Here is a 27,330-nt window from a genome sequence, read left to right as displayed (position 1 = left end):
GCTCACTGCAATCTCCACCTCCCAGGTTCAAGTGATTCTCCTGCCTCGACCTCCCAAGTAGCTGGGATTATAAGTCTGCACCTCCACGCCCAGCTAATTTTTGTACTTTCAGTAGAGATGAGGTTACACCATGTTGGCCAGGCTGGTCTCGAACGCCTGACCTCAGGTGATCCGCCAACCTTGGCCTCCCAGAGTGCTGGGATTACAGGTGTGAGCCACCACGCCCAGCCAGTTTAGGGTTATTCTAAAAATCATAACTTCTTGGAATTAAAAAAGTTCTACACATGGCTAGTAATCCCTCCTGCAGCTGAAACTGACTACAAGTCCCCTTCTGTCACCCAGAGTGACCAGAATTGTGTTCTGTGAGGGGCAGGGTTCACTGGATAGCATGAGGTGACGTGCCAGGCTGAATTCTCTCCCTGCAGTGGAGGCTACTCTACAATAAAGTGACAGGAAGATCTGACCTAATGCCCTGCAGAGCTTCATTTCTCCCACCATCTGGTTTTGTAAGGAAAAAAAGTATGTGCTTCTATGTATTTTTTTTAGCACTACTCCTTAATTTAAATGTCTATTAAAAAAAGACCAAAGCTTAACTGGTTATCTTTGAAATATAATTTCTTTTTATTTTCTTCTTTTATTTATTTATATTTTCTTATATTTCTACAATAATAAGTACAAATTAGGTGGCAAAGAAATGATATAAAAGAAGCATGGTATCTACCAAATCAAATTCTCTGGATGAGCTAATGCCCACCCAAGTGGCAAGTTGGGGAAAGGAGGGTGCTGTTGACTTCTGGTCCATTTCTAATCTGTCCTGAGCATTGGCAAGGCCAGGGGCTGGACAGTGGGCTATTGGAGAGGACTCCAGTCTCAGGCCAATGTACTTGGTACTTCCATCAGGAGGGTATGTGGCAGCTGGCCCCTCCATCCACAGTATCTTTTGGGCAGCTATGCTGATCACCGTGGGAAAGAGAGTTTCTGGGGTGCCAATTGAGTTGGTCTTCCCTGTGTGAGACACCCATGGGGAGCCATGGGCGGCCTCTGAGGAGAAAAGTCTTCTTATTGCCTTCATGTCTTTATGCCCTGAGAGCATAACCACTCAGCAGAATTCCACAGGTTGCTCAAGGAGGTAACACTCCCTTGAAGCAGTGGAGTATAATCAAACATCTTGGCCCCTCCTGAAAGCCACTCCCACCCATTTCAGTCCCGTTAAGTTAAAGATCTTAAGTAGTTTAGACACATGCGTTTGCTCAAGGAAATTCACAGAAACCACCACTGCTGTACATGTTATTGAATGACTCACGAGTTCTCCTTCACTGATTAATCCTTTTCCTCATCCCTTCCTACCCCTCCCATCTGCCCTAAGAACAAAGAGCTTGTAAACCAATAAATTAGGTGGAGCCTGGGCTGTGAGCAAGCCTCCGATGCTCAGGTCCCCTGGACCTGCTTTTTAAACGCTTATTCTGTCTCTTTCTAACTCCTTTGTCTCCGCTGGACTCGGGGTACCTGCCGGGTGGTGTGGGGCTGGTTTCCCCAACAATCACTGTAACAGATAAGGCAACATAAATACACTTTCTCATAACTTGTCATCTGCACTAGATTTAACAGTAGCACCAGTGATTCTGCAGTGCCCTCCAGGCACTGGAGCAGGATGACTTTAGGCATTTCTACAAACCCGAAACCTTTCCTTTGTTCCCTCTCTTGACTCCACCCAGGGGTGCTTCTGTTTGAGGACTCATAGGGGAGCCAAATAAAGAACATATTGAGCCCATATTTTAAAATTATTTTCCTTATGATGTTATTGCAAATCACAGACAATCTTCCTGGGAATAATCCAAAATGTTCATTGCTTTTCTTTCTAGTGTGGGCAAACTAAATTTCTGTGATTGAGACCAGGACAAATTGGTCTTAATAGATGTTCCCTTCCAATAGGCCTGGTAGATGTGAATTAATGTCAAATTGACTGAATTGCCCTCCCTCCAGCTGTGACTAGGCAGACCAAGCAGCTACAAAAGTGCTCCCAGGAGGAATGGGACTTCCTCCCATCCCTTTTCACTTGGGATCTTCCTTGCCCCCTCCTCTGCATTACTCCAAGTTGGACAGAACCACTCACCCCCAAGCCCCACAACAATGGAACCCTCCCAGGCCAACCCCTTTAGGCCCAGCACCAGCGCAGCCACAATTCATGCACATCACCCTGCTAACCCACTAATAACATTGCCCCCCCTCTTTGGGAAGCTGGGAGATCTTCAGGGCTCTTTGGTCTTCAAACTTCAAAATCTTAAAAGCATGGTTGCTGTATCCATTCCAATAGCTGAGTGAAATTGGCATGGGGTTCATCTGCCTGCAGACACAAGGGAAACTGAAAAGAACCAACATTTGTTGAGAATCTTACTGTGCACCTTGCATTGTGCTTGGTTCCTTGGCGTTGTTATCCCATTTATTTCTCATGGCCACCTAAGTATAGCTATGTCCATTTTACAGATAGAAGAAACTGAGGCTCAGAGAGATGACTCCCCATGCCCAAGATCACACACTTCCTAATATTAGGAAATGTTACATTAAGAGTTACAGCATCAAGAAATGATCCTGTAAAGATGCATTATGGTTTCTCCTCAAGAGGAAACTGTTCTGGGGATTCCTTAGTCCCATTAGTGCTGGGTCCCTGGCACCTTCCAAGTCCAGCTTGTGCCCAGTCATTGTGGCTGGACAGCCCTGCTGGTTGTTCTTATTTACTAGAATCATCTCAAAGGTGGTGACATTGCTATATGGTCTAAACACTGCCAGCTCCACACAAAGGTGCCGTGGCTCAGCCATCACATTGGAAGGGCCTGCTTCACTCCTTAGCTGCTGTCATCACCTGAGGCAGTAACTTCTCTCATAACCTTGGGGCTGGAGCAGCTTTCCCAGGAAGAGAATACGACACCAAAACTCCTCTTTCAACACCTTCCCAAGTTTCTAGATCTCTTTTTTTAATTTTATTTTTATTTTTTATTTATTTATTATTATTATACTTTAGGTATATCTCCCAATGCTATCCCTCCCCCTTCCCCCCACCCCACAACAGTCCCCAGAGTGTGATGTTCCCCTTCCTGTGTCCATGTGTTCTCATTGTTCAGTAAACTATCGCAAGAACAAAAAACCAAACACCACATATTCTAGATCTCTTTTTATTCCACCTACACAGAAACAATGTGGGAGATCAGAAGCCTTCAGTGACCTTCGGCCACATCTCCACATCTTTTCAAAAATCTCATAAAGATGGTTGTATTAGTCAAGGTTCTCCAGAGAAACAGAATCAACTGATTAGATATAGATATAGATGCACCGAGAGAAATTTATTTTAAGAAGTTGGCTCATGCAATTATGGAGGCTAAATCTCACAATCTGCCAACTGCAAGCTGGAGACCCAGGTAAGCTGGTGGCATAGTTTGAAGGTCAGAAAACCAGGGAGCCAATGGTGTGGATTCCAGTTTGAGTCTGAAGGTCTGAGTACCAAGAGTGCCAAGGGAGGGAGAAGATCAATATCTCAACTCAAGCAGTCAGGCAGAGCAAGAACTCAACCTTCCTGTGCCTTTTTGTTCTTTCTATTGAGGCCCTCAATGGATCATGCCCACCCACACTGGGGAGGGCCATCTGCTTTATTTAGCCCACCAATTCAAATTCTAATCTCTCACAGACACATCCAGAAGTAATGTTTAACCAGATATCTGGGCACCCTCTGCCTAGTCAAGTTGACGTGTAAAATTAACCACCACGATAATGGTAGATTAGTTTCCAAAATTCAACAAGGTCTTACATCTTCACCACTCCTGGACCTAGAAGTTAGCCCAAAACAATGAACCCCTTCCTTTTTTTATTATTTTGAAAATTACATAGGCCATTAAGTTGGAATCCCATTCTAGAAACCTGGAGGTTTTCTGTGGAAGGTAGGTCAGAAAAGAACATCTAGTACAGGAGTGAAGGGGAAAACACAACTCAGCCACAGAGGGCCATTCACTAACCCTTACTTGTATGAGCTCATCTGTTTTTCTTGTACTTTCATTCAATATACGACCACTGGTGCCAAGCAATGTGCCAGGAGCTACAGAGAGCTATAGAGTATACTGAGAACACTCCAACACTGGCATCAGCCATATCTGACCTTATAATCTGTTTTTCTTCACAGTATCTTTAATAATGGAAATTGTTTATTGTTTGTCTCTTCCACTAAAAGGTAAGCTGTATGAGAACAAGGCCTGTGTTTTTTTTCATCACCATTCTATCCCAGCACATAGTAAGTATTCTTATGCTAAATGAGAGGATGAATGAATGAATGAATGAATGGAGATCTGACTTCTATTCTCCTTGTTGCCACTGTTTGGGTGGAAAGACATTGGGGCCATCCATCAGACTGGAGAACCCAGGAAGAATAGGTTTATGGGGACAGGGAGATGAAGTCTGCAACTCCCTGTTTGGCAGATAATCAGTTGAAATGTTAATTGACTTAATTTTTTCCCTCTGTCCTGCCATGTAGGAGTCCCTTACCTGTTCAGTTAGAGGCAGTTCAGGAAGACTCTGGCATTGTTGCAGCAGGAATGCAAGGAGAATAAAACAATATTTAGTTCTGATATCCAAATAAGATTCCTAAAACTGCACATCAGAAATAAGTTTTTAAAACCAAGATGTTGATTAACAAAAGCAACAAAAGGAACAAGTGTTTTTTTTAAAAAAATTAACATTATAATGGAAAGAAAATAATATAAGAGGAGGTTCGGTCTGGGACTGGGGAGAGACCTGAGGACCACAAGAGAAATGAAGAAGCATGAAGAGGGAGGAGCTTTGTGAGGACTTTTCGAACTGGGGGGACCACAAAGTGAGGAGGTAGAACACAGATGTGGAGTGTGTCCAGCTGCCCACATGTGCATGCATCATCGTCACCAGTTCACGAGTTTGTGTCAGTGGCCCAAGACCACCCCTTACAATTCAAGTGCACACTCCTGTGGCCAGGAGCCATCTGTTGAGGGTCTTCCTTTGACAGCTGCCTGCAGCCTGCCCTTGGTCGACCAGCAAGGGAGAATTCATGTATGACCTGAAGTAGGCACAGCCCAACCAAACCACCCTATGTGAAAACCACCTTTACAATAGTCTAGGTCATCTGCAAGCCTAAAATAAGAAAGTGGCCCTGGTGTTCTGGAGAGCAAGCAGTTCTCAAAATATGATGTGGGGACTCCTGGAACCCCTTCAGGTGCTCCGTGAAGCCCAAACTATTTTCACAATAATTTCACAAACTATTTTCTTACAGAACTAAGATTTTCTTTTCCTCTCTTATTCTCATTCTCATATGAGTGTATAGAGGCTACATATTTGTCATATCCCAACAGATTAAATGCAGAAGAATATATAGCAATCCAGCTAACTCCCATTAACCAGTCTCTAAGGAGATTTACAAAAAAGTAAAATGGTACCACTCTTCTAACTAATCTTTGGTTTTGAAAAATATAGTTATTTTCATTTTAAAATGTTGTAAATAATGTAAATATTAACATATAATGAAGTTATTATTGCATTTGAATGAATTAATGGATATTTTTAAATGTCTGTCTTACTTATAAGTCAACACCAATAAGTTCTTTTCAGTCCTGAATAGTTTTTAGGGCTGTCAAGAGTTTTTGACTAAAGAGTTTGAGAACCTCTGATCTAGAAGGACGGTATTGTGAAAGTAAAAACACAACAACAACAACAACAACCAACTCTGCACTTGGGTGAGAATGAACAGAACCAGAAGAAGACAGTTTGAAGCCAGTATAGTAGAGAAAAACCTGCCTATTGCACCTGCTAAACTGCAAACACTCAAAGGGCTCATGTCTAGCCTACTTGCATCTAACTCACTGCCTGACATTCAGTTGGTGCAAAATGAATATTTGTTCCATCAGTATCTACACAACTTGAGATGTGCTGAGCTTGAGGTGTCTGTGAGACATCTAGGGAGAGACAAGTAGGGAGACAAACGCATGCAGTTGGAGTTCACTGAAGTAGATATACAGATGTGGAAGTCATCAGCTTATGAGAGGTGGGTGAAGCAAGGAGTCAGTGAGCTCATCTAGAGAGGGAGGGTGTTAAAAGCAAAGTGAAAAGGTCAGGGAAACCCTGGGGAACACTAACATTTAAGAGGTGGATGGAGGAAAAGACCAGCTCATTTTGAAAGCCCAGATGTTTGATGCTATGTACTAGGAAAGTTGTGTCAAAGAAGTAGAACTGACAAAGTATGTTATTACTGAAGTCAAGACAGAAGAGAAGTGCAATAAATTAAGAGTGGTCCTGTGACAAGCACTGTAGCTTGGCTCACCCAACATCTTTTCTAACTCTCTTTCTCCTGAACTTCCTTCATTTCAAAAGTGTAGCTGTTGTAGCTGGGTGTGGTGACTCATGCCTGTAATCTCAGCACTTTGGGGGCTCAGGTGGAAGGATCGTTTGAGCCCAGGAGTTTGAGACCAGCCTGGGCAACATGTGAGACTGCATTTCTACAATTTTTTTTCTTTAATTAGCCAGGTGTGGTGGCACACGCCTGTAATCTCAGCTACTTAGGAGGCTGAGGTGGAGGGATCACTTGGGCTGGGGAGGTCGAGGCTGCAGTGAGGCATTATCATGCCACTGCACTCCAGTCTGGGCAACAGAGCAAGATCCAGTCTCCAAAAAAGTATGGCTGTCCAATATGGTAGCCACTAGCCACATATGGCTATTTAAACTCAAATTAATTTAAGTCAAATAATATCAGAAATTCAGCTTTTCAGTCATACTAGCCAGGTTTCAAGTGTTGTCACCACATGTGGCTAGAAACTGTTATATTAGAGCAGGTATAGAACGTTTTCATCATCACAGAAAGTTTTATTGGACAAAGCTGCTCTAGAGGTTGGAAACCTAAAATGGTCTCCCAGATTCTCTTAGAACTAGAAGTGGCCAAATGCACAGTTCTAATGTGTAGGAGAAAGTCCTTGGTGAGGCATCTCTTACCGAATAGTTTGTTTTTTTTTTATTAAAAAAAAAAGTCTATAGATGGGGTGTTGCTGTGTTGCTCAGGCTAGAGTGCAGTGGCTATTCACAGGCACAATCATGGTGTACTGCAGCCTTATGGACTCAAGTGATCATCCTGCCTCAGCCTCCAGAGTAGCTGAGATTATAGGTACATGCCACTGCACCCCACTCAAATAATAACCTTTTTAAATGTATATATAACTCACATTTATTTCAATGTTTAATATTAGCAATGTTTGGGGTCTTTATTTAAAATTTTGGTGATGTTTTTGTAACCAGAAATATGCCGTAGGAACTTAACTCGTTTATGTCAATTAGCCTATAGCAAAATTGGTGGTTATATGTCATTTAACTTAAAGTCATAGCTTCCAAGAACCTATCAACGAATTTAAGTGAGGGCTTCCCCTGTACATATATTTTTATTTTACATATATCATATATATTTTTATTTTTATACTATATTATATAACTATCATATTATTACATATTGTCTTGTATATAATATGCAAACGTTCTATATATGATGTTTCTCTGGAGAATGCTAATACAAATATGTGTATGTAATAACCGGCTGAACTAATAAAGCTGACACTCTAGAAATTGCTTGGTATAATGTAAACTGGAGGAAGGAATCCAAAGCCATAGACAGAAGCCAGCTATGACATGTTTGTTTTCCAAATAGTGCTTGCAGAAATTTTTAGAGATTGGTATTTGCCAAGGGTTTTGAGACTGGAGGACATCACAGCACAGCAGAATTGTTTGGAATGGGTTGGATGACTAGGATTAGTGAGATGAAACAGAATTCTAGTGATAGGGCTAGAAAAGTCCTAAAAGAAAGGATACATAAAGTCATTGGGGGCGTTTCTTTTAGAGAAGAGTTGTAGCATTTATCCTAGTCCAAGAAGCAGAGAGGAAACAAGCCAAATTCCAGTACACAACTGACCTTTTCACATAGAGTAGTTTCTACTAGAGCTTTACTCTCCAAGCCTTATTTTTCATCCCTCTCAGTAAACTTGATGCCAATGACTGGAAAAAAAAAAAAAAAAAAAAAAAAAAGCAGTCTCTTCTAATCCTAAACAATCCTGTTTAGAAGATATTTAGAAGAAAATATCACAGAATTTTCTTCATGGTTATCACCTTTCTTCATGGTTATCACCTTTCCAAGTTCTGACAGCTTCTGGGGTGAAAGAAGCCAGAAATGACAGGGAATTAGGATGAAAGGGGAACAGGCTCAACCCATTTCAGGTGAGCAACCCCTGGGGCTAGGCTTATTCCAGGCCTTACTAGTAGAAGCAAAAAGGAAACAATATTCCTGCCCACCTCTAATTGGGGAAAACCAGCCTGGCCCTCCAGAATGCTTACAGTGAGGGAAGATGAAACATCCCCTCACTATGGGAGTTCTGCACACTTAATTTGTAGAAACATTTGTGTGTGGAGCGTTGGTGTTATTGGGCATGGGGCAATCTTCTAGATACTATTAGAAGATATGGGCTTAGCCACAGAAGAGTTCTAAGGGCATATGGTGGCATCCTGGAGGCCTCATAGGTGAAGGGAATTTAAAAATTCACTAGGGTATCAGCTTCTCCTTGGCTGTTGTCCATTGTTTAAGTAAGAAATAATGAATGGGCCGGGCGTGGTGGCTCACGCCTGTAATCCCAACACTTTGGGAGGCCAAGGCAGGTGGGTCACGAGGTCAGGAGATTGAGACCAGCCTGATTAACATGGTGAAACCCCATCTCTACTAAAAATACAAAAAATTAGCCGGGCATGGTGGCAGGTGCCTGTAGTCCCAGCTACTCGGGAGGCTTAGGCAGGAGAATGACATGAACCTGGGAGGTGGAGTTTGCAGTGAGCCGAGATTGTGCCACTGCACTCCAGCCTGGGGGACACAGCAAGACTCTGTCTCAAAAAAAAAAAAAAAAGAAAGAAAAAAAGAATGAATGTTAAGTATCACCTATTTTCTAAATTGATGGGAGAACCAATCACCAGGGGACATTATGGTGGCTTAAGTGCTCACAAATTGTATGCATCTAGAGATCGAATCACTGTTTTTGTTAATTTCCTACAGCCTATAACAGGAAACAACTTGTACTGAAATAACGACCCCCACCCTCACCCAGCAATTTGATCATGTTGTTCCCTCTGCCAGAAATGCTCTTTCCTCTTCCTCAAGGCCCAACTCAGTGCTATTCCCTTTTAAGCTGCCTCTAGATTAATCCCTTGTTTGGCTCTCTGAACTTCTCTTATGTTGGGTATCACATACCGACTCTGTTGGAGTCACTGGTATCTAACCGCCCTTGCCCTTGATATTTCCAAGGTCCAGGGCTTACTGCCTTCTCCCTGGAATTCAAAGTTTTTTGCATAGATGTCTTTGGTAAGTGATGATGTATAGTGCTTAATAGGATGTGTCAAAGTTCTCACCTTACCTCACTGAATCCTCTCAACTCTGAGAGGGTAGCAGGCGTGGATATTTTTTCCATTTCACAAAGAAAGAAACTTAAGACTCACAGTGTATATGTAACTTGGTCAAGGTCTCAATCCCAGCTGGTATGTGGCAGAGCTAGATTCTGCCATATTTACAGGCTGGAAAGAAACTCCAGTGTATGTTTGAGACCCTTCTGGAAGAATCTGGATTTCAAATCTGAGGCCCAACAAAACCCAGAAACGAATAGATTACAACCTATGATGTCAAGCTTATTATTTCCAAGAAAAAAATCATGCTTTTGGAGAATCAAGCTCACAGAATTCTGGCCCAAAAAGAGACAAGGTCCCTACAGTGAGGGGCAGGAGACCTGGGTTACTATCTCTCCATGGACCTGTTTCCCCACCTGTAAAATAGGAAGGTAGTGACTGGATTAGCAACTCTAAGGATCCTCCCTGCATGCATGCTAACAACTGGTATATGGGAGTTGTGGGTAGGCTGGCCTGAAAATACTCCTTTCCCTTCACAGATTTGTAGCCAGAAGGGCCAGAAGCCGAGCTCTAGGGCCAATGGGGAGATTGGGAAAAGGACAACAGAACCCAGAACAGGGATTTAGTCGGGACAGAGTATCAGGAATAGGATGGCTCTACCCTCCTCGCCCCACCCCCAGAAGAACAATGTGTAGAACCCCCAGGAAGGAAGCACTTAGAGCAGGGGTGGTACTGGCTGAGAAGCCAGAGGCCTGCAGGGTCCTAAATGCCATTGCTAATGCACTCGGTCCCCAGCAGGTCACCGCTGTTCTTTAGGCCTGTCTGTCCACCTGTCATTGCATCTGGAGTTGGTTCCCTCCAGTGGGTTCTTGGTCTTGCTGACTTCAAGAATGAAGCCGCGGACCTCTGCGGTGAGTGTTACAACTCTTAAAGGTGGCACGGACCCAAAGAGTGAGCAGCAGCAAGATTTATTGTGAAGAGTGAAAGAACAAAGCTTCCACAGTATGGAAGGTGACCCAAGCAGGTTGCTGCTTCTGGCTGGGGTGGCCAGCTTTTATCTCCTTATTTGTCCCTGCCCATGTCCTGCTGATTGGTCCATTTTACAGAGTGCTGATTGGTGCATTTACAATCCTTTAGCTAGACACAGAGTGCTGATTGGTGCGTTTACAATCCTCTAGCTAGACAGAAAAGTTCTCCAAGTCCCCACTCGACCCAGGAAGTCCAGTTGGTTTCACCTCTCAATCCCTCCCTCTAAGCAGGACCCCCCAACTGCTGTTGGGAATTGGGTGATGACCACTCTAGCTAATTCCTGCTGGATAGGGGTAAAGAAGGGGCTCTGCAGTGGTAGTGTCCTCCAGAGGGGAAATCTCTAGGCCAGACAGAGGGCCAGTGGGTCGATCCAGGGGTCCTCAGTAGAAGTTGTTAGTTGAGCTCATTTGGGATTCCATTTGTAAGACCATCTGTAGCTTGACGGCCTTAATCCTGGAGGAAACAAATTTGACAAGGAGGTTAAAAATACAGGACCTGAAGGTGAGTAATAGCAAGATGGCTGTCATGGGATCTAGAAAGGGGAGAAGCCATGTCACCCAACTCCAGAGGTTGGTATAAGAGTTTGAAAGGCGTTGTCTGATTTCAGAAGCCTTTTCCTGTTAATGCCAGGCAGTGTCTCATACTATCCTTGACTGGTTAGTGTAAAAGCAACACTCTTCTCCTAAGAAGGTGCAAAGTCCTCCTTTCTCAGCAGTGAGGAGATCTAGGCCTAGGCAGTTTTGGAGAGTCACTACTGCCAAAGAGTCTATTTGGGATTGTAGAGTAAGGATAGATTTTGTTATTTCTTGTAAACTGTCTGAGAAATCCTTTGAGAGTGTGTGGTAGTAGGATAATACATGTTACACTGTTAACTTTTAGCACACTTTACTTTTGTTGAAAACCTTGTAAGTTTGGGATTTTAATTATTCTTTGCTATTAATAAGACCTCGTTCAGTCCATATTAACTTAGAATTGGTATAGATGGCTCCTTCCTGATTCTGCAAGTACTTTAAAGTTCAGCTGAATGCAAACAGCTCGCAGGTTTGAGCAGACCAATTACTAGGCAATTTTCTTAACTCTGCTTCTACAAGAGCTTCCTTATCACTTACTGAATACCCACTGTGTCTTTTCCCCTTAATCACCCAGGAGGAACCATCTATCATCCTGTCCTGAAGGGAGTTCCTCCTAGGTCTGCTCGGACCTTTGTATGGTAATTAATTAAGATTCAGATCCCCTGTTAGGAAACCTGCTAGGTTAAGGATTTTTGACAGGAAGGCTATGGGTTGTCAGTGGCCTCAGTGCTTTTGGGCTACACCCTTGTTTACACTGACAACAAGGTGGTATTGGAGTGTTATAGAGTTATGGAGAAGACCTTCAATTATTAATTATAGGTTTTAAATTTACACTGACTTTCAAAGAAATAGGGTACACTGTTTTTTCTTTACTACTTCTCTCTTTCTCTCTTTCTCTTCATCTCTTCTTTCTTTTTCCTTCTCTTTGACTTTCTATCTCTCTCTTTCTCTCTGACTCTCTTTGACTTTCTGTCTTCCCCCCTCTCTCTCTCTGTCTCTTCCCCCTCTCTCTCTGACTTTCTCTCTATTTCTTTCTTTCCTTCTTTCTTTCTTTCTCTGACTTTCTGCCTCTATTTCTTTTCTTCTCTCTTTGACTTTCTCTGCCTCTGCCAGCCGCTTATGCTGCTGTTCTCCCTTCTCTTTCCCCTTTTGATGGCTTTGGCAGTGTAAAACTGCCACCTCCTTGGGTTTTTGCACTGCGTACAATAATTCCATGATTTCCTTGTGGTATTTAATGAGGGTTTCACCATTAAAGGTTAGGAACTCCCTTACTTTCCATATTGCAGCATGGGCATGTAGGATTAGATAAGCATACTTGCTATCTGTATACACATTTATTCTTTTTCCCTTTCCCAGTTCTAAGGCTCGGGTAAGTGCCACTAGTTCTGCTAACTGGTTGCTGGTACCTGGGGGAAGAGGCTTACTTTCAAGTACTGTTACATCACTAACTATGGCATAACCTGCCATTTGTATCCCATTCTCCACAAATGAACTTCCGTTGGTATACAGGTTAAGGTCAGGATTAGCTAAGGGGATTTCTAAGAGATTCTTTTGGGTGGCGTAAGTCTGGACTATAATTTGTTGGCAGTCATGCTTGATTGGTTCCCCATCCTCTGGGAGAAAAGTGGCAGGGTTGAGGGCCACACACAGGCATATTTGAAGCACTGGTCCCTCAAGGAGTAGCACCTGGTATCTAAGCAGGCAGTTGTCTGATAGCCATAAACTTCCTTTGACACCTAGTATGCCATTTACGTCATGAGTAATCCAGTTGGCGAGATCCTTTCCTTGTATTATTTTGATAGCCTCTGACACTAAGATGGCCACCGCTGCAACTACTCGTAAACAGTGAGGCCAGCCTTTTGCTATTATATCAGTTTCCTTACTTAGGTATTCCACTGGTTGTGGGGTTGTCCCACGAGTCTGAGTAAGGGCTCTAAGAGCTATTCCTGCTCTCTCTGTGACATATAAAGGAAGTGTTGTCCTGTGGGAAGGCTTAAGGCTGGAGCTTGTACTAGGGCCTGCTTTAAGGTTTTGAATGCTGTTTCTGTTTCTGGTTCCCATTCTACTAGATTAATATTTGCCCTCTGGGTCTCCTTGATTAGAGTATAGAGTGGCCTGGCCATCTCACTGTATCCAGGGATCCATAGTTGGCAAAAGCCAGTGATTCCAAGGAACCCCTGCAATTGTTTTAATGTCTTAGGGCAGGGATAAGCCAGTAGAGGCTGTATTCATTCCTCACTGAGGGCCCTGGTTCATCTGGCTAAGATTAGGCCTAGATATTTGACTTAAGTTGGGCCTACTATTTAGTTGCCTTATACCCTTGATTAGCTAGAAAGTTCAAGAGATCTAGAATAGCCTGCTGGCACGAGGCTTCTGAACTAGTAGCCAAAAGTAAATCATCCACATACTGAAGGACCAGAGTGCCTAGACTTGAGAAGTGGCCTAGATCTCGGGCCAGTGCCTGACCAAACAGATGAGGGCTATCCCTAAACCCTCAGGGCAAGACCATCCACATAAGTTGGGATGTGTGGTCTGTGCAATCTTCAAAGACAAAGAGAAACTGGGTGTCAGACTGCAGGGGAATACAGAAGAAGGCATCCTTGAGGTCCAGAACTGTGAACCATTCTGCTTCCTCTGGTATTTGAGAGAGCAGGGCATAGGGGTTGCATACAACTGGATATAGAGGAATTACTGCCTCATTGATGAGTCTAAAATCTTGCACTAGTCTCCACTGACTGTTTGGTTTTTGTACTGCTAGAATTGGGGTGTTGCAGGGACTCCTGCATTTTCTTACTAAGCCTTGAGCTTTTAAATGTCTAACAATATCCTGTAATCCTTTATGAGCTTCAGGCCTTAAGGGATATTGCCTTTGATAAGGAAAAGTGGTGGGGTATTTTAGCCTGATTTGGAGTGGGTGGGCATTTTTTGCCTTCCGAATTGTCCTTTCAATGCCCAGACTTCAGGGTTGATTCACTCCTCAAGCAGGGGACAACAAATGGGTAACTTGTTCCCCATCTTCATATAGATAATAGCTCCAGCTTTGGCTAATATGTCCCTCCCTAATAAGGGTATGGGACTTTCAGGCATAACAAGAAAGGCATGTGAAAAGAGCAAAGTCTCCCAATTACAACTGAGAAGGTGGGAGAAATACCTGGTTACAGGCTGTCCCAAGATTCCTTGGATGGTAACGGACCTGAGGACAGCTGTCTGGGACAGGAGATTAACACTGAGAAAGCCATGCCAGTGTCCAGGAGGAAGTCAATTTCCTGGCCCTCAATGGTTAAACATACCCAGGGCTCAGTGAGGGTGATGACATGAGCTGGTGCTTGCCCCAGGCACCCTTAGTCCTGTTGTTGGATCATCTGGTTGGGGGCTTCTGGCCCAGAGAACCTTTGTCCTCTGGGGCAGTGCACCTTCCAGTGATTGCCTCAGCATAGTGGACATGGGCGAGGAGGCAGCTTGTTTCTCGTTGGACAATCTTTTTTAAAGTGTCCTTGCAAACCATGCTGATAACAAGCCCTACTAGGTGATTGGCCTGCTCCATTTTCTGTCCTCTCTGAACCACCAAGGTTTGCTTGTCTGAGGGCCATGACTAAGGCTGCAGCCTTTCTCTGATCTCACTTTTCCTTTTTGGCTTGTTCCTCTTGGTCCCTATTATAGAACACCGAGGTTGCCAGGTTTAATAATGCCTCCAGATTTTGTTCATGGCCCAGGGCTCGCTTTTGGAGCTTTCTCCTGATATCTGGGGCTGATTGGGTAATAAACTTATCTTTTAGGATCAATTGACCCTTGAGGGAGTCAGGTGACAGGGCAGTGTATTTTCTTAAGGCCTCCCATAGCTGCTTGAGGAGGGTGGTAGGATTTTTCTTCCTTTCCCTGAGTTATGGTGGACATCACTGAATAATTCATGAGCTTTTTCTAACTCTCTTTAGTCCTTCTAGAACACAGGTCAGCAGATGCTTACGACTCCAGTTCCCATGATCTGAGTCTGGGTCCCAGTAGGGATCCATACTGGGGAAGGCTTGCTGACCAGCAGGGAATTTGTCCCTTTCTTCAGCTGTCATTCTATCATTTACTTGACTAAGATACCAGGTATCTCCAAACTCTCAGGCTGCAGCTAAAGCTGCATTCTTTCCATTAAAGGCCAGGGTTTGATCTAACAATAGCATGACATCTCTCCAAGTGAGGTCAAGGGTTTGCCCTAGACTCTGTAGGACATCTATGTACCTATCAGAATCATCTGAAAACTTCCCCAGATCTGCCTTAATCTGCTTTAAATCAGAGAGTGAGAAGGGGACACATACCTGGGTTGGGCCAAATTCCCCTCCCCCTACAGCTTGAAGAGGACATAACCAATAGCCTGGGGGTTTTTGTGGTCCTTTGGAAATTTCTTTATTTCCTTCTGAGCTGGGGAGATTAGAGGAGGCTTATCATTAATAGGAAGGGAAGCTATAGAGAGGCTAGGATATGGGGGTAAGCTGAGAGGTCCTCCTGTGGGATGTAAATTGCAAGCTTTGCATAGTCGTGGATTCTCCTTCAATGAAAAGAAAGCTTGGACATAATGTATTTCACTTCATTTGCCTTCCCTCTTTCAGAAAAGGTAAAGCTGCAGGATAGGATAGTATTGTAATTTATACTTGCCTCAGGTGACCATTTCTCCCCATCAGAGAGAAAATATTGTGGCCAGGCCATAGTGCAGAAAAAAATAAGCCGATACTTTTTCAGGGTTTATGGGTCAAATTGCTCCCAATGGCTTAGGATGCATTTCAAGGGTAAGCCTGTTGATGCCTGAGTGTTTCCCATGTGAAAGAAAAAACTGCCCACAGTTTTGGTTTTTTGTTACCCCCACCCCCCAACCCCTCAAGAACCTGCAATGGTCCCTGGACCCTGCTGATTGGAATAGTTGTGCTAACCAATGCAGCACCAGATCCCCCTCTTGCCCAAGAACCCAAAACAGTCCCTGGACCCTGCTGATCAGAATAGTTGCACTCACAACACAGCAGCAGAAACACTAGTTTTCCTCTTAGACCACAAAGAGGATTGAGGAAAGTCAGATTTAGTAGCCCTTACCAACGCATTCTCAAAAACCTGCACCTTGCCTGTCCTCTTAGACCACAAAGAGGACCGAGAAAAATTGGATTTAGTGGCCCTTATCAACACATTCTTGAAAACCTGTTAGAGTCCTAAGCATTTTTTTCCTGTTAGTATTGGGACCTTACCCTTGTCTTATAAAGATGTTATGTCTCAAAATGGAGTGGAGGGCCGTACCCTGAGGGATGGAAGGGATCTCCAGGGTTGGAAGAGTGATGCCTTTTGTCCTCAATTCTCATCATACAAATAGGAAGAATATAATTTCTGAGGCTCCTCATATCCTAGCTTCAGGAATAGCTTTTGTTAGGCCTGCTAGTCTGAGGAGGGATCCTAAAATTCCAGATAGTCCCCCCCACCGATGGGGCTTTGGGCAAAAATTATGTCTTTCTGATTGTTGAGCCCAGGTGCGTAAAGAACAGAGTCCCAAAATTTATACTAGAAATCATTCTTATAGGAGAAACTAGAAAGCACCAGAGACAGGGAGTGGTTTTTAGAAGCGGGAGTAGCCTCAGAGACAGGCATTAGAACCCAGGAGGCAAGGGTCAGGGTAGATAGGATAGATGGGCGAGTCTTGCTTGGGCAACATGACTTTGAGAGTTCCAATCATGGTTACAGGGTCAACAAACTTTTTGTCAGGACCCCGGAGCTGAATGGCTTTCCTCTCTGTCGACCCTCGGCTCAGTCCAGAAGTACAGGAAAAGTGGAAGCTGGTTCCAGGCAAAGCAATGCTCCCAACTCCGAAGAGTCTGGAGTTGTTAGAGAGCCCTTTCCCAGAAAGCCTGACACCCGTGTCTTTAGTCCAGTGGCCACGCTAGTCGCTTTTAACTGGCTGACAGGTGCCTGGCATTTAGCCCCCCAATTCTAAGGAAAAATAGGACAGAATAGCAAGTGAAAGGGGTCCAATGGTACTCACTGCTTGGCGATAGTCCCTTCGTGGTCAAGAAGATGTGTCCGGAGTTGGTTCCTTCTGGTGGGTTCTTGGTCTCACTGACTTCAAGAATGAAGCTGTGGACCTTCGCCATGAGTGTCACAGCTCTTAAAGATGGCATGGACCCAAAGAGTGAGCAGCAGCAAGATTTACTGTGAAGAGCAAAAGAACAAAGCTTCCACAGCATGGAAGGGAACCCAAGTGGGTTGTCACTGCTGGCTGGGGTGGCCAGTTTTATCCCCTTATTTGTCCCTGCCCATGTCCTGCTGATTGGTCCCTTTTACAGAAGGCTAATTGGTCCATTTTACAGAGTGCTGACAGGTGCATTTACAATCCTCTAGCTAGACACAGAGTGCTGATTGGTGCATTTTTACAGGGTGCTGATTGGTGCATTTACAATCCTTTAGCTAGACACAGAGTGCTGATTGGTGTGTTTATAATCCTCTAGCTACACAGAAAAGTTCTCCAAGTCCTCACTTGACCCAGGAAGTCCAGCTGGCTTCACCTGTCATCATGAGGGAGAATCCATACCAATGATGACAAGTGGGGGCAGCCTGGGGCCACAGCTCCCATGCTGGGGTCCCAGATGGCTTGCCCACAGGCAATTGCCTGGGACAAGTCCTGAACTAAAGAGCACAAGAAGCAATTTGTATTAGTCCATTCTCACACTGCTATAAAGAACTGAGATGGGTAATTTATGAAGAAAAAATGTTTAATCAGCTTATAGTTCTGCAGGCTTAACAGGAAGCATGACTGGGAGGTCTCAGGAAATTTATGATCACGGCGGAATGCGAAGGGGAACCAAATACCTTCTGCACATGGTGGCAGGAGAGAGAGAGAGCGAAGGGGGAAGTGCTACACACTTTTAAATGATCAGATCTCATGAGACGTCACTCACTATCATGAGAACAGCAAGGGGGAAATCTGCCCCCATGATCTAATCACCTCCAACTGGGCCCCTCCTCCAATTTGACATGAGATTTGGGCAGGGACACAAATCCAAACCATATCACCACTCCCTCCGTGGTCTTTGCACACTTGGAACAACTTCCATTTCCCTCTAGGAAGCTCAGAGGCCTATGGGGTTTGGTGGTTCACTCACCTGAGATCAGCTCCCCAAAGGAGTCCCTGAGACCCCAGCACTGAGAAAACACTTCCTCTCACCAAGTCACCCCCAGGCCTATGTTTGGTAACCATCACTGACCCTCCCCACTCTCCTAACACCATTGGCAGGAAGAAGCCTGACAGGAATTAAGAAACAGGAATGAATGAAGGTCAGAGAAAGCATCTTGCAATAGAAAGAAGAGGAGGAATGGTCTAAAGACCAGAAATCAAAGTCTAACTTACCCGTCTCAGCCAGTAAAATGTTACTCAGCTACTAGGCTGTTTGCCAAGCCTCAGGGTCCTCATCTGCAAACTAATGATCCTATGATGCTGTTGTAGAGGCACTGGGAGTGCAAAGCGGATAAGCAGCTATAAGGGATGTCCGTGTCTCATTCCCTTCAAGCCCCTCTACATAGCTGGCCACCATAGGCAACTTTCTACAACCCAGACTGATCAGCTCATTCCCTGTTAAAAGCCTTCCACAGCAAACTGGATCAAGGACACATTTCTTAGAAGCTATATTGGACTTTGTGTTGGATGCCATGAAAACTATGGTGGCCCAACCGTAGGGCACTCACATCCAGCTAAGGGAACAGCCATGTCAAGAGTTAGTGTCAGGGAACTCACCTGTGAACCAGAGAGATATGGTGTCAGCCAAGATGGGGCTTACAGTACAGTAGGGAGGCCAGTAAGTAGACAGTGTTAGTGCAGTATGCCCAATAGGGACCACAACCTATTGGTTATGGCAATAGCATAACATTGCAGGCCACTACAGGAGCAAAAAGGAAGCCACACCTAATCTAGGTGGGGTGCAGAAAAGGCTTCCTGGAGAAAGGGTTTCTTGGCAGTGTTTTAAAGGATAAGTAGGAGTTTTCCAGGTGAAAGGAGGGTCTCTCCATTCTCTTAGTTAGGGCTTGGGCCCCATTCACTCCCATTCACAGTGGGCTGGGGTTTTCTTCCCATATCATGGCAAGTCCCCCCATCCCATGTGTCTAGGGCCCCACCTTCTTTTCAGGGTATATAGGAGAGTTCTGGCTGTTGAAAAGGGACTATCCACACAGATGATGTCAGAACGTCTGAGCGGTTTGGGGGCAGACTCTCCAGACCTGTGATCCTCTCTTTGTGGGTTTTTGTTTTGTTGTGTTTGTTTTTGACAGGGTCTTGTCGCCCAGGCTGGAGTGCAGTGGCAGAAACACTGCTCGCTGCAGCCTCAACTTCCTGGGCTCAAGTAATCCTCTCACCTCAGCCTCCAGAGTAGGTGGGACTACAGGTGTGTGCCACCAAGCCCGGCTAAGTTTTAAATTTTTTGTAGAGACAGGGTTTCACCATGTTGCCCAGGCTGGTCTCAAACCCCTGGCTTCAAGTGATCCACCTGCCTTGGCCTCCCAAAGTGTTAGGATTACAGGTGTGAGCCACTGTGCCCAGCCTCTTTGTGGTCTTAAATCCAGGGAGTTCCTGGGGACACACTTCTCGCAGCTGCCCTCACCCCAAGCAGGATTTAACACGGGAAGTGATAGTGATGATGCAGAGCAGCACAGTAATTGCTATAGATATTCTCTTTTTTTATTATTACATACATACAGGGCAAACATGGCAGGCCTTAACATTAATATGGATACAGGGGATGAACTGAGAAGAAACAAGGATAGTAAACACAATACTAGAAAACACCTATAATACTTACAATGTGTCAAACACCATTCTAAGTGCTTTATGTATTTTATCTCATCCAATCCTCAAAACAACTCTGCAATTCAAGTATATTATTATCCCCATTTTCCAAATAAGGAAGCTATGCACAGAGAGGCTAAGTAACTTGTCCATGGTCACTCAGCTCATGGGATGACACCCAGGGTTCTAGTTTGGGTCCCTGGGTGAATGATAATACTTTTTACAGTGATGGGAACATGGGTTGGAGCTTCAGGGTTGTGGATAGATGGTAAGTTTCATTTCAGGCATTTAGAATTTGAGTTACCTATTTCTTAGCTCTCATACCAAAGCTTGGGTGATGATTTTCAAGAGAGATCAAGTTGGAGTACAGAATTCCTAAAGGCCTTCTGTGGTTGTCTTTGGCCCAAAGGTAGGTGTCCTAAGGTGCTATATCGAGGCATCATCGAGTGTCTTGCCCACTGGGGCCCAACCCAGTCATGGTAGATCAGGCCAGGCCCACAGTGTTGGTCACAGAAGTGCCTCTGAACTCTAAACACACTGCTCAGATGGGCCTGGTCTTTACAGCCAATGAAAGCCAACCACTTGCGCATGAAACAGCTCTGAAGAATAAAAACCCTCAATCTTGGTTTCCAAATCCTTGTGTCTCCTATAATAGGAAGCCAGGACTGCAGGACAACACGTGGTCAAGGAGATCTGAAAATCAGGTCTGAGAGCATTTAGCCTGGCCTTGGGAGACTTCCTCCTCAACAATCCTAAACTTCTGGGGCCTTGATTTGCCTTCCACCTCAAGAATCCTAAGCTTCTGAGGCCTTGATTTGCCAGTAGGCAATGTCTAGCATCAATGTCAGGCAGAGGCTGGGGTTCCTGGTTTTAAATAGCCAAAACCTCCTTGTGAGATTTCCAAATGGAGACGGGGACCTTGATGACAGGAAACCACCCATTAGGATCAATGGACAAAGATTGCTCCAAGAGATTACTTTTAAGCTTGTGGAAACTCTGGAGCAGGACTTCTGGTGTCTTTGTTTCTATCTTGGCTCATGCAGATATATGAGGAACATATGTCAGGGCCAGGGTTAGGCCCAGGACACCTTTGAAATGTTGCCACCTCTAGACAGTCCAGGAGACTATTTACTTTGGGCCCTGTAAAGGACCTATCTCCTGTGCTATAATAAAGATACACAGTTAACTTCATCACACTCTTTGCCCTTCACCCATGGTCATTAACACACAGGGCCTGCTCAATCATGTTTGTAACAAGGACCAGTTCATATCCTACTTCTGTATGCAAACCATTCTTCAAAGAGAAGGTCACCTGGGTACCACCTGCCACCCAGAGGCTAGACAACTGCCTCCTAGGTTACAAACTGTCCCCACACCTTCTCAGTTTATCTGCTCCTTGGTCTCCCTAGGAACCTTTATGTGGACACCAGAATGCTGGTGCTGTCTTACGAAATATTAACCACATTTATGGGCCAAAATATCACAATTTCTAGACATGCTTCTTCATTTTTAAGATGGGGGATGCTTGCTGCTCCCTTCACTGAGACTTCAGATTGGGCATCACACATGGTATAACTGACTGCTCAGGATATGCCAAGCCTTTTGCTATGTAGTGTCTGTTACCTCGTGCGGGGCTCCCAGCCCTGCGAGGTACGCATTATGCTCTGCATTTTTTTCAGATGAGCAAACAGGCTTGGAGGTTGGGTATCTTTCCCAAGGACACCAGGAGGAGAGGGTGTAGAGCTGGGATGCGTCTGGATCCCCCGACTATGGCCTGAGAGCGGGATGTGAGTGGCCTGGGCCCTCGCCAGACCCCGACCCCGCCCGCGGCAGGTGGCCGGGCACAGCCCAGAAGAAAGCCCTGCCAGTTCTCCCGGGTGCGGGGACGCGCGCGCCCACCTTCGCAAACGAGACTTCCGGGATCCCGGAGGGGGCGGAAGTCGAGGCCTCTCTCGCTTCCGGCTCGGCCATTGTTTTTGGTCTAACGGGCAGTGGAGTGTCCGGCTTCGGTGCCGAGTGCCACCGCGAGTGGGCCGAGACGCGGAGGGAGGCGCGGCCGGAGCTCGGGTCGCCGACGCTGGCCAGGACCGCGCTTCTTCCCGGCGGCAGGCGGCGCGGTCCCCGTGACTCTCAGAAGCCGCCCAATGTAGAGCCGCTTCTTTGTCCCATACCCCTGACCATTCGTGCGTGGCACGGAGCCGGGTATCTGCGGGTACAGCGATGAACAGGGCAGACGTGGCCAGGTGAGCGGCGCTGCTGAAGCCTGGTTTAACACGAAAGGTAGATCGCTGTTTTCCCAGCTCTTGCAGTAGGAAACTATGAACCGTCATATTTGGGTCAGACCCAGGCTCAGAATCGCAGACGTGGAGCGTGACTTGGAAATGCAAAAATCCAATTGAGATTTTAAAGTGATGAGCATTCGGAACACTATGGGAAGCAGGAGAATGGCCTGAACTTTCTACATGTATGGGATCTTAGAGCAGAGTTTACAGATTATTTTAAAGTCCTTCTTTGTCTTTTTAAAGAGATTGAGACACAGGGATCTGGGACTCTTGGTGAATTGGAAGCACAGCACAGATGGCCTAGTTACCAGTAAGGTGCTGATTTTAAAACGTTCAAAGTTTTCCTCCACTTCAGTGTCAGCTAAATGTATCATATTCATTCGTTTCCCAATTAACGTGTGCCATGTACACACGTGTACAAAGATGACTGGAAGTCAGCTCTGCCCTTTGTATCCTCCCAGAAAGCAGGGGAGACAGTCGTGTAAACCACAAACGATTACAGTGTGAGATGTGCTCTACTAGAGGTTTGAATGAAAAAGGTAGTTTGGGATCACTGAGACAATAACCACCCCTCTAAGCCTAGCGTGATCAGGAAGGCTTTCTAGGGGAGGTGCATTGAGTAAAAAAAGGTCTGGTATTTTCTGATTCCATTTGGTTCCTTTCCTTTGGTGGCCATCCAGCAGTTTGGAGGGTGAGAGTGGTGAGTTGTGCATAAACTAGTTAAAGGGTTATAGTGAGAGGTACACAAAGGGAAGCTACCAGCACTCTTCGTGATGGGGCAATCAGGAAAACCAAGAAAAAATTGCCTTTGTTCATGGTCTTGACAGACAAGTTTGTCAAAAGTTGAAGAAGAAAAATTCAAAGAAAGAGTATGTGTGGCTTCTAAGTGTGTCTCTAGAGCTTTAGCTCCAAACTTTCTTTATTTTGCATTTCTATCAGTAGAAGAGGTTTGATCACCTACTCCCTACATTGGTTTATTTGTAATTTAAACATGAGTACTACTATACAAATTGTAATGCACATTATAAAACATACATCAAATAGGAGTTAAATAACTTAGTATTTTCTCTTGCACCCTTTGGGATGTCCTGCATTTCCCACATTGGAGACCATTGCTGTCTTTGTAGCATGGGTACTTGGGGTGAGTGGTAGGGGGTGTGGCTGGTTGTGAAGGGGGTAAGGGCAGGTTGTGAAGGGCTGTGAATGCAAGGCATAGACATTTAGATTTTATCCTGTAGGTAATAGGAGCCACTGAAACTTTAAGAAGGGCATCATTTGGAGAGATACTTAGCAAGAATGCCTGGTTGTGTTCTTTTTTCCTGGAGCTTTGTTTTTTAAGTCTGTGGAGGATTGTCATCAGCCTGGGGCTGAATACTCCAAGAACTCTGATTTCACTCTTGTTTCTGTAGGCAACACTACCATCACCCCTTTCTCCAACCCTGAAAAACAGCTCCTGAGACCTGAGCTATAGACCATCATTTTAATCGGACCAATTGCAGCTGTAACAAGCTTCTCTTTGGGGTCACAATGACCACTGCAGGCAGGGGAAATTTAGGCCTCATCCCCAGGAGCACTGCTTTCCAGAAGCAAGAGGGGCGCCTGACTGTGAAGCAGGAGCCAGCGAACCAGACCTGGGGGCAGGGCAGCAGTCTCCAAAAGAACCATCCTCCTGTCTGCGAAATCTTCCGGCTACACTTCAGGCAATTATGTTACCACGAGATGTCTGGGCCGCAGGAAGCGTTGAGCCGGCTTCGGGAGCTCTGCCGCTGGTGGCTCATGCCAGAGGTGCACACCAAGGAGCAGATACTGGAGCTGCTGGTGCTTGAGCAGTTCCTGAGCATCCTCCCTGGGGAGCTCCGGACCTGGGTGCAGCTGCATCACCCTGAGAGTGGTGAGGAGGCTGTGGCTGTGGTGGAGGATTTCCAGAGACATCTCAGTGGACCAGAGGAGGTGAGCAGTTGAGTCTAGAATGGCGGCCTGATGCTTCTCTAATGCTTGGGTTAGCCTAGGAATAGGCATTCTCCACTTCCCAGGCCCTAGGCCAGTTTGCCTTTAGGGTTCCTGAACTTGTCCTGTGGATAGAGGGAAAATAGTTTTGTGCTCCAAGCCATAAACACAAATGCACATCCCAGCTAAGCTCTGTGATTCACCTTCTGAAATACTGTGTTCTGAGCCTAGCTTCATCCTGGAGATTCGCATGGTACTCCTGGCAGGTGGGGGATCTGCATGCTGGTTAGAACAGGGCGATCAGGGGAAGGCGGGCCTTTGGGTATGCTGATAATACGAGCCTTCATTTGAGACATTCTCTTTGCTCACTTCCTTGGAATTCTCAGAGTCAATTTTCTCTTTTCCTGCCTCTTTGATTCCTTGAAAGGTGACATTTTTGGGCCTTGTAATTATTTGTTCCTTTTGCTAGCTCTCCAAACCTAACTGGGATCTTTTTGCATCTTTAATTCTAATTTAAGTTTTCCCTATTTCCTGGAGTTCTCGCAAATGTAATACCAAGGTAATTTAAACTAGAGGGATAGTTGGGAAGAGTGAGCAGTAAGACACATTGGAAAATCTGGTTTCTAGGACCATAGAGCCAACTAGCTCTGTGCCCATGTGTTTCAGTCAGGGTTCAGCCAGAGAGGTAGAATCAGTAGGAGAGAGGTGTGTGTGTGTGTGTGTGTGTGTGGGTGCGTGCACACATGCATGTGCATGTGTAAAGAGGTTTACTGGTGGCTGGGCATGGTAGCTCATGCCTGTAATCCCAGCACTTTGGGAGGCCAAAGGGGGTGGATCACTTGAGGTCAGGAGTTTGAGACGAGCCTGGCTAACATGGCAAAGCCCCGTCGCTACTAAAAATACAAAAAATTGCTAGGTAGGGTGGCATATACCTGTAGTCTCAGCTACTGGGGAGGCTGAGGCAAGAGAATCACTTGAACCCAGGAGGCAAAGGTTGCAGTAAGCCAAGGTCACGCCACTACACTCTAGCCTGGGTGACAGAGTGAGACTTCATCTCAAAAAAAAAAAAAAAAAAAAAAAGAAAGAGATTTATTGCTAGTAAGTGGCTTATGTAATTGTGAGGCTGGCTAGGCAAGTCTGAAACCCATAGGCAGGCCATCGACAAGGGCAGCCCAAAACAGTGGCACAAGCTGAAGCTGCAGTGCACAGGTGGAATTTCTTCTTTCTTCTTTGTCCTTTCTTCTTTTTCCTCCTCCTCCTCCTTTTATTCTCTTTCTTCTTCTTCTTTCTTCCTCATCTGCTTTCTCCTTTCTTCTTCCTCTTTTTTTTTTTGGGTCTTGCTCTGTTGCCTAGGCCAGAATGCAGTGGCATGAACATGGCTCACTGCAAGCTCAGCCCCCTGGCTCAAGTGATCCTCCCACCTTAGCATCCTGAGTAGCTGGTACCACAATCATGTGCCGCCACACCAGGCTAATTTTTTTATTGTAGACATGTGGTCTTGTTATGTTGCCCAGGCTTGTTCTTGAATTCCTGGCTTCAAATGATATTCTTGCCTTGGCCTCCCAAAGCACTGTGATTACAGGCATGACCTACCACGCCTGGCCTGGAATTTCTTCATGGAACTTTTAGCTTCGCTTTTAAGGGCTTGCAACTGATTGAATCAGGCTCATGCATTCATCCATTATCTAGTATAATCTCCCTTACTTAAACTTATTATGTACTTTAATCACATCTTTAAAATAGTTTACAGCAACACCTGGATTGATGTTTGATTAGTACCAAGTTGACACATCAAAAGATCATCACACCATGGATAAGTTAGTTCTTCCTAATAAGTTTCAAATTGTTCCCCTATAATAGAAGCAGGGTGAACTAGAGGTCCCCTCTACCCCTTTGTACTTTATCAGGGGAAAACAGTATAGAGAATTTCCCAAGTACCCAGTATGTCATTTTATTCAATGCTTTTTTTCCTAGAGAGTCTCACCCTATCGCCCAGGCTGGAGTGTGGTGGCACAATCTTGGTTCACTGCAACCTCTGCCTCCTGGGCTCAAGTGATCCTCCCACCTCAGCTTCCCTAGTAGCTGGGACCATAGGTGTGAGCCACCACACCTGGCTAATTTTTGTGTTTTTAGTAGAGACGGGGTTTCACCATGTTGTCCAGGCTGGTCTTGAACTTCTGAGCTTAAGAAAGCCACCTGCCTCATCCTCCCAAAGTGCTGGAATTACAGGTGTGAGCCATCACACTCAGCCTATTCAATGCTTTTTAAAAAATGATTACATATCACTAGGGAATCAGTTCTAGTTGATCAGGATCCTGGGGCTAGACATTTTTCCAGGATTATCAGCAGTACACATTTGTCATTATCAACCATCATTTTCTTTGTGTAAACAAGTAAGCACGTATGAGTAAATCAACCATCACAAGAGTCTAGAGAGCAGCTGGGCCAACCATGGCAATGACAGGTGGCTGAAAACATATTTAGAGAACCATTTAGTGAGGGTGGCAGAAGGAAAATTTCCCTATTTCCTGCTTGGTTTTGCTTAAGAAGTGAATGCTTCCTCCATTAAAACTTTTAGTGCTTTATCCAGCTAGCCTCAGAAAAGGGTGACTGTTGAGTCACAACCCAAGAAAATGACTAACAGTTGACAGGTGAGGCAGCTGAATGCTCATGGCTCCAGCCTGGGTGTAGGGTCTTTGGAGTCCATTTCTTAATCTCCCACTATTGTCAGTGTTATGTTTTCTGACATGAAGACATAAGGGCAGGACTATCTTTCATCAGCAGGCGTTCAGAAAATGTTTACAGAATGGCTAAATGAATAAACAAGCTTTTCCATGGAAGTTTGCCAAGAGGAGTTTAAGGAGGGTCCAGGTAAATTGGAGTCATTTTGCTTATCAGGAGCAAGCCACTTTATTGCTGCAGAAGGAGCATGTACATGTGTGCACACTGTGGCTGGGAAAGGGTTGTAGAGTGATCCCTGCTGGGCTGCAGAGTCATGCAACTTGCAGAATTCTTTTGTTTCCTGTGTCTTTTTTTTTTTTTTTTTGAGACAAAATCTCACTCTGTCGCCCAGGCTGGTGTGCGGTGGCACAATCTCAGCTCACTGCAAGCTCCGCCTCCTGGGTTCACGCCATTCTCCTGCCTCAGCCTCCTGAGTAGCTGGGACTACAGGCACCTACCACCACACCCAGCTAATTTTTTTATTTTTAGTAGAGACAGGGTTTCACCATGTTAGCCAGAATGGTCTTGATCTCCTGACCTCATGATCCTCCCGCCTCGG

The 27,330-nt window shown here is 45.2% G+C and overlaps 1 protein-coding gene across 9 annotated transcripts in view; it reads left to right on the top strand.

The window, feature by feature from the left end:
• The first annotated feature begins 21,725 nt into the window (after positions 1-21,725).
• Positions 21,726-27,330, top strand: part of ZKSCAN7 (zinc finger with KRAB and SCAN domains 7) — a 35,709-nt gene continuing 30,104 nt past the window's right edge. For 4 of the 9 annotated variants that reach the window (XM_054483559.2, XM_054483555.2, XM_063661990.1 and 1 more), the window contains exons 1-2: positions 21,772-22,101; positions 23,513-24,053. In XM_054483559.2, coding sequence (XP_054339534.1) covers positions 23,631-24,053 — 423 coding nt within the window. In that variant the 5' untranslated portion in view covers positions 21,772-22,101; positions 23,513-23,630. Of the gene's footprint in view, positions 22,102-23,512; positions 24,054-27,330 lie in introns of all 9 variants that reach the window. The other 5 variants (XM_054483554.2, XM_054483551.2, XM_054483557.2 and 2 more) reach the window with 3 other exon arrangements.

The sequence above is a fragment of the Pongo pygmaeus genome, chromosome 2, assembly GCF_028885625.2.
Source record: "Pongo pygmaeus isolate AG05252 chromosome 2, NHGRI_mPonPyg2-v2.0_pri, whole genome shotgun sequence".
In the NCBI taxonomy this organism is placed as follows: Eukaryota; Metazoa; Chordata; class Mammalia; order Primates; family Hominidae; genus Pongo; species Pongo pygmaeus.
Note: the sequence above shows the minus strand (reverse complement) of the source record. Positions and strands in the feature narration are given on the sequence as shown.